The sequence below is a fragment of the Charadrius vociferus genome, unplaced genomic scaffold (genome assembly GCF_000708025.1).
Source record: "Charadrius vociferus isolate BGI_N301 unplaced genomic scaffold, ASM70802v2 scaffold423, whole genome shotgun sequence".
NCBI classification, from domain to species: Eukaryota; Metazoa; Chordata; class Aves; order Charadriiformes; family Charadriidae; genus Charadrius; species Charadrius vociferus.
Window position 1 is genome coordinate 182,895 of NW_009648149.1, and position 11,798 is coordinate 194,692.

Genomic DNA, 11,798 nt, shown 5'->3' on the forward strand with positions numbered 1-11,798 from the left:
TCCAGATCCTTTGCTGGAGCTTCCTATTCTCCAGTCTACACTTTCCCAGCCACGCTTACAAATAGCTGCTCGAGCATTCACAGTAGTGAAAGATGAATTCTCCTGCTTCCTATTTTCATAGGGAAATGGGAAAATCGCTCCCCATCTACTTTAATCCTGCACTGACTTTGGAACTGAACAGAAGGGGGTGTTCATAAGTAAGCTTAGACTTACTTTGTCACTGAAGCTGCTTAATCCTTCAAATTAGAGTGAATAATTACTTTTCTTTAAAGGGACCCGATGTAAGTCAAATTGTGTTTTAAAACCAGGCAACCGAATAGATGGCCAAGTTATGTTAAAAGCTAAATTAGCATTACTTAGCATTTAACTGGTAAAGCTTCAGCAGTGAGGTTGTCCTACCTGCACATCAGACCCAACAAACGAACGAAAACCCGTTTGTCTACAGCCGTGCAAGCAGTTCTCTATCACGCAGATACACGGAGATAGCTTACGTACGGGAGACGACACACTGAACTGGGTATTGCACCCAGAGTACTTCCCCAAGAAGTGCGTGTCTGAGAAGAAAATGTAAAGTCAGCCAAGTTCCACAACACCCCATGTCTTTCCAGTGTTTTGTGAAAGAAAAAAATGCCTCAGAATACCACGAGCCTCAACAGACCACTGTGACAGGGCAGGTAGATCGCTTTTGCTATTCGGATTAGCTCAGACACCAGTGCATTGCACTTGAAACAGTGCCAACATTTAATTTATGAAACTTGAGTAATTCAGAGCTCATCATTAAAGTTATGCTCTCAAAAGCCACCATCCTTCCATGGTGGCAGGGAGAATACTACATTTTCCACATTGCAATGGTTTGACCGGGACAATTAAGAAATTTCTGAGATGAGACACAAACTCATAGTTCAGAAAGAAAAAAGAAAAGGACATGGACACACACACCCCTTCAAAAGTACGATTTCCTTCTGATGCAAGTGAAGTTTAGGTGTGCAGATGGGATCTACGCATGCTCTGCAATTAAGCAGTTTAACACACAGTAGACTTTTGTGCATCGGACTGAATTCCAGTCTCTGTCCATGCACGGTTGGATACAGCTCAGTTAAAATACTGAACTAGAGTTTACTCTAAAAATGCACACTCTGTTTCAGTATCGTGTATCACAGAATCACAGACTGGTCAGGGTTGGAAGGGACCTCTGGAGATCATCTAGTCCAACTCCCCTGCCAGAGCAGGGGCACCTACAACAGTTACAGTCCCATTCAAAATCATAAGATAAAACCACTGAAAACGGAAGCTGAAGTAGTAAAAATTAAAAATATTAAAGCAGATGTGAACTTATGTCCTCTGACTTAAATCACAGTTAAAAATCCACCCTACACATCCACCCCTCCCCTCACCCTGCAGGCTGTGCGCCCTCACCCTCAGGAGCAGCGCTGTTGTACATACACTTACTTTGAAGAAGTGCCTATTTGGGGTGTTTCAAGACCCATCTAAGCGCATTAAAGGATTTTTTTTGAACCAGTTGAGACAGATATGAGCACTCCTGAAGGAATCTGGTGTAGCGTACCTAAGTATACCAGGGACCTTCTCTGAAACTGAAGATTCAAGTCAAGCACTTGACAATGTTTTTGCTTGGCATGCTACAGCAGAAACTTTATTCAGTTAATTTTGAAAATATTTGCAACCAAAATTTATTTTTTGTAAACTCACAGAAATAAGCTTTAACATAGAGGCTGTATACAACTCAAATACAGGTAATACTTTTAGCAATAACTTACAGATACAAACTAATGATAAACTACAATTTCACAAAGAATTGTAAACATTTTGCACAATTGTCAGTCCTTTCTTTTAGGCAAAGTGCTCTTTTGATGACAAATAAATTAACACACACATAACTAGAGTGGACTACTTCCAGACAATACAAAAAGGTGTTTAATAAGGCTTGTAAACAATGTAATAGTTATTTATGCAGAATCCGTAAAAGTGTCTTGCAGGCTAAATATACTTACATACCTGGGCAGCAAAAATGGTCTCGAAAATGCTTTAGATGTTAAATAAAAAGTTAACACTAATATCTTTCCAATGGTATTTTTAATACACAATAAATGCCTTAAGAATACATCCTTAATAGCTTATATCCCTGACAGAAAGGAGTTAGGTGTGACTGATGGGCAGTTGTGTCATCGAGTGGGGTAGCAAAGGCTGGAGTCCGAGAGCTGTCGGTGAATGAGCTACAAGAACAGAAACATTTACTGGTCAGCTTCATCAGAGGCAGAAAAAGATTATCAGCCAGTAAACCCCACTGGGTAATAACAGTTCACTGGCCCCGACCACCGCGTGCTGCGCCTCCCCTCGCCCAGCAGTCCCACTCCTCCACCACAGCCCACACCGCTGCGTTGAAGAGAGACGGGCTCAGGCCACACACATGGCACAGTCTACTTCTCCCAAAACCTTCACGGCCTCTCCTAATCACAGATCTGAGCCAAACTTGTTGACCTGCTGGGTCAGGAGACACTCAGTAGCTGCAGCGTTTTTGACCACGGGGCACCCCGCACCATTCCAGTCCGCAGTGGTACCGCTGGGTTGGGTACACACCAACGGTCATGGGGCGCAGGTGGCCACCAGTTGTCATTGACATTATTAAAAAAGTGTGGCATGGATGTTTAAAAAAGTGTTTGATTTCTTATTACTAGTATTCATAGTCTGCAGGAAACACAGAAAGTGGTCTCTGCACCCAGACTTTCAGCTACGCTCTAACGGCAAAGGGTTGCGCTTGAAGCGGCACGCTCCTCAGTGAGGGGCAGACAGTGAGGGCCATATTAGGATATTCTATAAAGAATACTAGAAATCAGAAATCCGTGAAGTTTCTTTAGTCGGTACTTGGCAAACTGTTCTCACCACAGTCAGAAACGGCTTTACGTGGGCAGGCAGCGCCGTCACACCTACCATCCATATAGCTGTGCAGAGCAGTCAACATGGTCCCGTCCTGGGGCACGTACGCGGAGTACGCCATTTCTTCCAACATGGGCGGCGACAGCCTGGAGGGCTGCACTGCCGTGACAGGAGCAGTAGACGAATGATTGGGACTAACGTGTTTCTTGTGGCGCGCTCTGCAATTTTGAAACCACACCTGAAAAGGGGGAAAAATTCACATGGTGTTGACAGATCACACTCTGTTTCAACATCCATGTAACAGAAACCTCAGCGTTCTAACTTCAGCTGAATTCAGTCGGTTATTTGGGCCTTTAACGTAACTCCGACAGTCCACGTGAAGCAGCGTTCATTCCCAGCCCACGCGGGGCCGTGTCAGGAGAGCTCGCACAGCGGCCGCAGCACAGCAAGGGGCTGAGCCCCAGCACCCGCCGCTGCCCCGGGCACCTGATGGGACGTGGCCGACAGCCACAGGGCCTTCGCAGGGCACCCGTTTGCCTTTTCACGTTGAGAAGTGGGCAAGCTTACACTTTTTTAAGGCTTGATCGCAGCTGCGAGATGCTTCGTTTCTTTACAAACACTGTCACAGTCTTGCTGGCTGGAAGGAGCTACTGGAAACTACAAACTTTTTATTTATATAAACGTATAATATAGATTATTTGAAAAAATCATATTTATGTATAAAAAGCCCACGCATATAACGTTTGCTGAGAGTCACCTTCAAGTAAAGATTTAATTCATGCTTCTCTCCGCTTTGGGTGGCACGGGTACATATTTTAACCGCTCTCTGGAACAGATCACGAGATATTTACTTACTCCCAACGTGTCACACCACAAGCCTTTTTCCAAAAAAGTGCAGATCTTAAGAACAGCCTACTGAAGTCAGAGACTTATGTTTAGAAGAGCTTAATGCCAACTTCTATACTATTTAGGCTGAGAAGTTTCTTCCTGGAAGATTATTGATCCGCCAACATGCAAGAGGAATACAACAAGTTTTCCAAATTAACCTGTTTGTTCTAGACCTATTCCTGACTAAGGATGTTGTCTGAAGTTACAGTAAAACTGCCAGCGATTAGGTCTTTTTCCATCTCAGAATAACTACATGGGGAAAATTGTCGTTAAGCACTTCCAGTGGATGAGTACCAGACCTCGTCAGTCACGTAACTCAGCGCAGTTACCTGTATGACGCGCCTGCTCAAGCCTGTTCTTTCTGCCAGTTTCTGAAGCGTTTGTGCATCTGGATTGTTGTCCTGAGCAAACTGTGCTTGCATAACCTGAGAAGGCAAGACAGGAGAAGGCAGGGTTTTGTGAGCAGCCCCAAGCGCAGCGTTAGAGACTCCTCTCGGCCGCGCTCCTACTCTTTGCCTGCTTTTAGGAGACTGTTGTAATCAATAGTCCCCAGGCAGTCCCCAATACATTAAGGAAAAAAAAAAAATAAAGTCCCCCCCCAGCCAAAACACAAGCCCCTTATTATGCTTAACTGAACTGAGACATTTACCAGAAATGAAATAAATTAATTCTGCTTGGCAGTAGTAAAAGACGAGGAGGTGCTCTGTTACGACTGTGTTGCACAGACTGTGGGACAAAATTCCCCTGCGAAGCAGTTCAAACACACCTGAGAAAGGAAACGTCTATAGCAGCAGCCACAGTGCTTGGAAGAGGGATCCACCTCCCTCAGCCCGTCCGTCACTATCTGCATCTTACAGAGCTGCGTAACCTCCGCTCCGGCTGCACAGGGTGCACGGGAACCGGGATGCCCTTTGTGCCTCGTTTACCTTTAACGGACCTGAGGAACACTGAGGCTCCACCTTGGCTGACCTGCTCTATGGAATTGTTTGGTCACACTCCTCTTTTTACAAAAATTGAAGTGAACACTTGTCATTAGGACACAAATTACATTTTTTTCTGAGGAAGCAGATGTCAACCTGGCCTGCAGCCTGAGCAGTTTTAGAGCCTGTAAGAGTTTACATTATTTAAGTAAGGCTTCATGGATTTCTGCAGAATATCTTCAGCAACTTGGTAAACTGCAGTTTCTCACTTCTGGATTTTGTCCCTTGATGGTCTGCAATTTTTGCCTGGCTTCATCTTTGAAGATTCAGACAACTCTCCATATTCAGAAACGCTGAAACTATTTACTTTCCTACTGTTTCATACCAAGACATCAAAAAGCATGGACATCCTTTTGCACAGGTTCTTCACAAGGCGCGTTAGTACATGCTGCTGCTCTGACGGTCACTTATCCCTCTGACACTTCTCTTAGGGGAGGACCACTCTTACAGCAGCGTCAAGGACAGTGGCAGAGCAGACAGCTCGTGTCATTAGACAAGAGGCCCTGAGGTCTCAAACACTCACTGAGACAGGTTACCATCTGTGTTCAACGGGAAGAGAGAGGAACAGGGGAGTTCCACCAGCCGCAGATGGGCAGGAGCCCTCAACACCACTCCTGCCCCGACGTCTGGGCTGGCTGCCCCTCCAGAGGCTGCTGGGAAAGAAAGTGCGCTTTTGGGGAGTCCGAGCCCGACACCCAGAGGCCCTGTCCTATGCCCTGGGCAGATTATTCCTGACACGCTTGTTTTGTATTAACACCACATTCTGTCTCCAGTCGTGGCTGGAAAAGCAAAGCAAGCTCTGAAGGGCCATGTGCCACGTTGTACAGCGCTGCTTAAATGCCTCACGTCTGTTATTATACCTCAACTTTAGTTTTTCTCAACTGCTTTCACCACCAACAGGAGAACGGGCCAACAAAAGAGAACTCAGGCTGAGACAGCAGAAAACAAACGGTGCAGTGGCCACGTGTGACCAGAAATTCAGACACGTTATAAACTGAAAGCGGGGACACACAGCCAGGGTTAGGTAGAAAGCGGCAGCTTCCTTCCCGCTGCGGGCCGAAACCTCTAAACGTGGTCTCACCACCGCCCCTTTCAGGGGCGGCCGCCCCCGGTCACGGCGGTTTTCCCCAGAAGGCTAATTTAAGTGAAGCGGTGATCCAGAGGGTGAAATAACTCATACTTGAGGCAGCCCAGAGCTAACCCGTGCCAAGGCAGCAACACAAGTCGCCCTGAAAGCGGAGGAGATGCCGGCCCCTTCAGGGCAGGCTCAACCCTGCGGGAGGGCTTTCGATTTGGCACTTCCAGACTTCCCAGCTCCTGCTTCCCTTAGTCCTGACCACGGAAAGGAACACAACGAGTGGCCGAGCCTCTCATAAGGGATATTGGAAAGAAATACTTCAGTAATGCATGTTCAAGAACAAACTGGACAGTATGAGAATTGCTGCCAAGTGCTTCACACTTTCCCAAAGTGGGGAAAAAAATGTGGGGTTTTTTTTCCCCCTTAAACGTGCAGCACTAAATACTGAAGCTTCATCTTGAAATATAACACCAAGACTATACTGACTAATATATTTTTAACAGGCAAAGCTCAAAGACACTGAGGAAATCGGCACGAGAAGCATTTTGGAAGGGCTGGGAGAAGGGAGAGAAGAGAAGGAAGGAAAGCAAAGATGAGTCCCTGCTGAGATACTCTCTTCCTGCTGTACAGAATTATAGCCAAGACTGTAACATATGATCTAAAAATCAAGTATTGAGGAGAACCACCTTAGAAGGAAAAAAGGCAATCAAGAACCGAATGAGCAATTACTCCCCATCTTCTCTATAAACCAGAGCAAAACAAGACACAGACACTGATGGGAGTCACCTGCGTCCATGTGAGCACGAACAGGAACCCACGACACTCACCTGTTTGGAGAACACCACCTTTCGCAGCCCCTTACCGAGCACTAAACAAAACTCAAACTTCCACCCTGTTAATGTCTTGAAGTCATATACAGTACCCATCTTTAGTACAACTCTTCACATTACATAATTCTAGAAGTATTTTGTCTTTATTATGTGTAGCGATGTAAATGCCTGATTAAATAGATTTCATCGAGCAATCAAAATAGAACAACCTTTTTATTTCCACTCTGCAGAATTACTAGCTGCCCTCAGGGAAATAAAAACCTTGAAGAGTAACTATTCCATATTAAACTGCTGAAGCTAACAAACAATCCCAGAAACATGCTGCGTCTTGATAGTTTATGAAATAGCTTAAAGCAAGCAAGCTCTTTCTTTCCCCCCACACCCATCCCATTTCCTATCGGTTCAGCACCTACATCCTGCATATAAACCTGAACTATGCAAGTTTTTAGCACTGCCTCTACCTGGAGTTGATCTGCAGTGAAGCTGGTCCGAGCTCTTTTCGCTGGCTTTGGATGATTAACATCTTGTTCTGTTAGTAATGCTCCTTCCACACTAATCCCATTACCTGAAGCATTAAAAGGAAACACCACTGTCCGTTAAACGTTCAAAACAATGTTATTTGTAAGTCAGACTGTCCTCCAACAATAACCAACAGTTATTCAGCCAGCTAAATTTCAACTTTAAAAAAAAACGTATTCTGTTCAAAGTTAAATTGATCTGGCACCATTACCCGTGGCACCCCAAAACTCCCTTCCAAGTGAAGGGAGAATAGATTCAGCATGATATTTTATCAACTAGATATGCTCTTGCTTTCTTTTCCTTAGGATAGAAAACAAGTTATACAAACTTAAAAAAAAAAGCAAAACATCAAATAATTTGCACATTATTTTAATTCAAGAACCCGTGCTTCCAGCCTTAGCAAAGCTAGGTAATTACCTCTTAATAAGGAAGATGAAGTAAAACCCAACAATTTAATTAAAACTAAACCACAAATATAGTCCTTAACAAAAGCAGCATGTTACCATTTTCAACTTCTCTTTTCAGATTGTCCAACATGCAGTCGTAATGCACTCTACAAAGGACTTTCTCTTCAACCAGCGCAAACTCCTCCCCGGTGGAAAGCTGCCTTTTGCAGGAGAAGCACGCAAAGCACGCCAAGTGGTAGACGTTTCCTTTTGCCCGTCGGACCCAGTCGGTAGAGTGGATGTGTCGCCCACAGCGGGAGCAGCGGGTGCCGTACCGCCTGCAACAACAAAGGACGCGCAGGGTGAAGGCGCAGGACCAGCCGCTGGGGCAAGGGGGTGACTCCGGCAGGGTCCGGGGCAACGGGGATGGGGCAGCGCAGCCGGGACCTGCAGCAAGCGGGCTGACTGCGAGGGAGGAGGGGGCAGCACAACTGTGGGCTCATTGAAGAAAAAAAAAAAAAAAAAAAACACAACCCAAAACCAAAACAGCAAGTTTGTATCTGATCGCTTAAGGCGAGAGCGCTACTGAACAACAAAAGTTAATATTTTCATAAGCCAAAGAGTGAAATTGAAACATCTTAACTGCTACATGAATTCACAACTCTTCATCTTTCCTTTCATATTACTCTTTAAAAAGCTTCGAGCAGGAGATGGAAACAGCCGACTGTGTTCAAAATTCTCCAAATTATTCAAATATTTCCCATTACTCTGGTGGTAGTCTGAGTTGTTATATTTAGCTACATTATCCTTCACTAATCATTCAGTTCCCTTCAGCAGAAGAAGAGGGAAAACCTGTATCTTCATAGTTGTTTCCTTAATTACCATCACATTATGATTTTAAAAGAAATTCAAATATCTGCAAGTATTTACTTTCCTACGGTAGAACATGTCTCTTTGAAGAGGAAACTAGCCACTAAGATATGTTGATTGAGTAGATAAGAATTTGTCCTGAAAATCTTTGCAGGGTTGTAAGTTTTGGGTGGTTTTGTTGTGTCCCGTCCCCCCCGCCCCCAAGTCCCACAAAACTCTGTTTTTCCAGTTCACAGGATTCCATCTGCCCCGTCCCCCTGTGTTAGTGTCAAATCTGACCAGCTGGACACGATCCCTTCACTACACAGGTGAGACTCCCAACGATAGTTTGGTCTGGGGAGGCATTAGCAATCACATAAAAATTTTTTGCTACTTTCTGGACTGAAGATTTTGTATCGTGAGTACTTTCAATGCCAGCACGAATCAGTAATATTCTTCCTCACAGGATCAGACCTTACTGTTGAAGAACACTTCATGTTCTAAATCAAATTAATCACAGAAAGGTACAACTGCTGAGAGCTTCCTTTAAAGATCACGGGATTTATTCTGGGTTGGTTTTGTAGTTCCATGTGACACTCGGTGTCGTACCAGTGGAGCACTAGTCCAGAGTCATCTCCACTCTGTCGTCTCAATCGGATTACCTCAGGATGATTCTGTGCACATACAATTGCTTTACAACCTTCCTGTGGCACAGACTCCGACTGACTTTCCTCTCCCGCATGTACAGAAGTAAATTGCTGTATAAATGCAGAGTTTAACTACTGAAAATAAACCTGGCAAATAAAACCCAGAGAGACTTAATGTTCATTTCAGTTGCGGCTTAAGTGAAAAGTAACAAGCAAGTGTAATGTGTTATCTAACAATTTGATATTACTGTATGATATACCTGAAATAATCAAGTTTGCAGAAGATATCTTTGTCTTTGATGTAACAGCTGGTGTGCCTTCCTAGAGACGTCCTGCAAACGCTGCATGAGAGACAGCGCACATGCCAGCAGAGGTCATTCACCTGCAAAAACACAGAAGGAAAATACCCCTCAACATTTGTGCTATCAATATAATATTTCATATCTACAAAAACTTTTTCTCCATCCATACAGACAAGGCCAAAAATTACACGTACCATGACTCACAGAAAATTTATCTTCCAGGCAAAACATTTTTCCTATAGAACTACATGCACATTAAGGGTTAATTAATTTGATTGAGGTCTTCAAAATAAGCTTTCATGGGTTTGTAATTAAAAGCACCAGAAGAGGAAGCAAGAGATTCAAGTTCCACGTAGATATTTTGTGCCCAGTTCTGTTCTCACAGTATTAGAGTAACAGAGCGAGTTTTGGCCTCACACGACCTCGGGAAGGCAGCTAACTTACATACTTTTGTTTCCTAGTCTGTAAAAAGTCCTGCCCAACAAAGAACAAACTTTGCAAAGCGATTTGAAATTTTAAAATGCGAGTGGGGGGGAAGTCTGTCAAATGAACTACATCTTCATTTGCCAGGCTCCTGTTAGAGCAACATCGGTGAATGGAGTTAGTGTCTCAAAGCACCAGCAGTTGTTTTAATAGCAAATTCAACAATTCTTTAACATGCAATATCCATAGTGAAACCAGACAGAGTCATGGAAAGCAGCAGAAATTATCAGTTTTGAACACTCACACATAATTTGGGGACAAATAAATTGAGCTCAATTATTTCCATTTCTTCATTCCTATAAAGAGAACCCTCTGTCATGCAAACATTGTGCATCACACATCAGCTAAATAACTTCAATAATTTGAAAACCCGAGACTCCCAGTGACCATAAAAATGAAATAACAACCCTCTGGATAATCCCATACTGTATAGGAAGAATTCTATAAATCAAACAATGACTAAGTTTAGGTTGTTGTTTTGTTTTTTTTTTTTAATTTTTCTGAGCCAATTTCTCATTTCATACCAAACAGCCCATGTATTGCCTACGGCAAAGCAGCAGATTTGAGATAATCCAGGATGTGCCTTTCATCAGAACACTGCCAGACAAACCACAGAGAAAGTGAGGTATTGACTCCAACACTCACGCTGGAATCAGCCCTTTCAGTCATTCTTCAGGTTATAACATTGCGTTTGCAGTTGCCCAACATTCTTCCCAACTATTATCCTCGTTGGCAGCCATCTTCCCGTACACTGACAAATTTACACCGCGACGTAATGTGAAACTGTTGATAACAGCTGTCACCAAACTGATCCTCCCAAGCATTTCCTCAAACGGCTGCTCTGCAGCAGAGTGCGGCAGCGGCACTTGGGCCGGACTGCGCCTGCCGAGCATCCCCGTCCCCTGTGCGAAGGGCTCCCAGGCGATGCCGGTGCGGGTGAGAGGAGCTCACACACTGCTGGTGCACAGCTCCGCAACACGAACGCCAACATCCATCCCAGCCACACAAAGCTCATCTCACTGCCGGTTCTTCAGAGCCCAATGCTCTCCCACAGAACAGGACAGCAGTAGCTTTGACAGTTGTCCTGCTTGATGTCACCCATCCACGTTCTTATTAATTTACAGGACTGAAACTGGAAGACGTACTGCTGATGATCATCACAATACACTAGTTCACCAGCACAAATTCCTTTCTCTCTCTGCCTATGCACGACGCAGTAACAACTAATTTGAATTTAAGGCTAAATCATTTTGATGTCTTTTGCTCCAAGCCACGTTATCCCAGTTGTTCAGACAGGAGACAGCAATGATGAGGAAACGAGCTACCAGAATGTCCCTGGAGTTAATGGGGCCGGACCCAAGCTCAAACCAGCTCCGCTCCCGGTCCCGCTGCGTCAGTGGGGTGCGAGCTCGGCCTGTCGCTGCGGCAGCTGCATCCACCGGGACAAAACGTACCCGGCAGCCCCCCAACCCCTGCACCACCCCACCGCAAAGGGAAGCCGACCCTGCACACACCTCCCTCGGCCTCCGCACCCCGCCGAGGTCTGAGCAGAGCATCTAACAGTGCAACAGCGAGGGGGGCGGGCGGCGTTACCGGCTTTCACCCTGCGGGATATGCAGTGGCTGTATTTAAGGCTGCATCTAGTGGGATCGAGTGACTTCTACAGCGTCATCGTCTAATCTCACTTTTGAAAGGAGAGAGGGCAAAACTCCGATCCAGGATAATTTCAACGGCTGCAATAGAGAAGGAAAATAGCCCCTCTGCCAGACGCATCAACACTTTATGCCTAAAGTCACATGGGTTGGTTTGTTTTTAAATAATCTTACTCGGTCCTGAACGCAAAGGCGAAGCCACCCGGCAGCGGCACACCCCATTTCCTTCACCCACGTTACCAGATCACCTTTGCAAGAATAACTTATTGCCCCGTTTCTCCCCAGGTGCTTT

The 11,798-nt window shown here is 44.9% G+C and overlaps 1 protein-coding gene across 1 annotated transcript; it reads right to left on the reverse strand.

Annotated features, from left to right (window-relative positions):
• Positions 1–1,622: 1,622 nt before the first annotated feature.
• On the reverse strand, positions 1,623–10,747 carry LHX8 (LIM homeobox 8). Its single transcript, XM_009883986.1, has 7 exons — positions 10,619–10,747; positions 9,330–9,451; positions 7,691–7,911; positions 7,130–7,233; positions 4,110–4,205; positions 2,947–3,130; positions 1,623–2,231 (listed from the first exon to the last, which is right to left on the reverse strand). Exons 1-7 carry the CDS (start codon positions 10,745–10,747, stop codon positions 2,155–2,157), a joined length of 933 nt encoding a protein of 310 aa, XP_009882288.1. The 3' UTR covers positions 1,623–2,154.
• Positions 10,748–11,798: the final 1,051 nt, after the last annotated feature.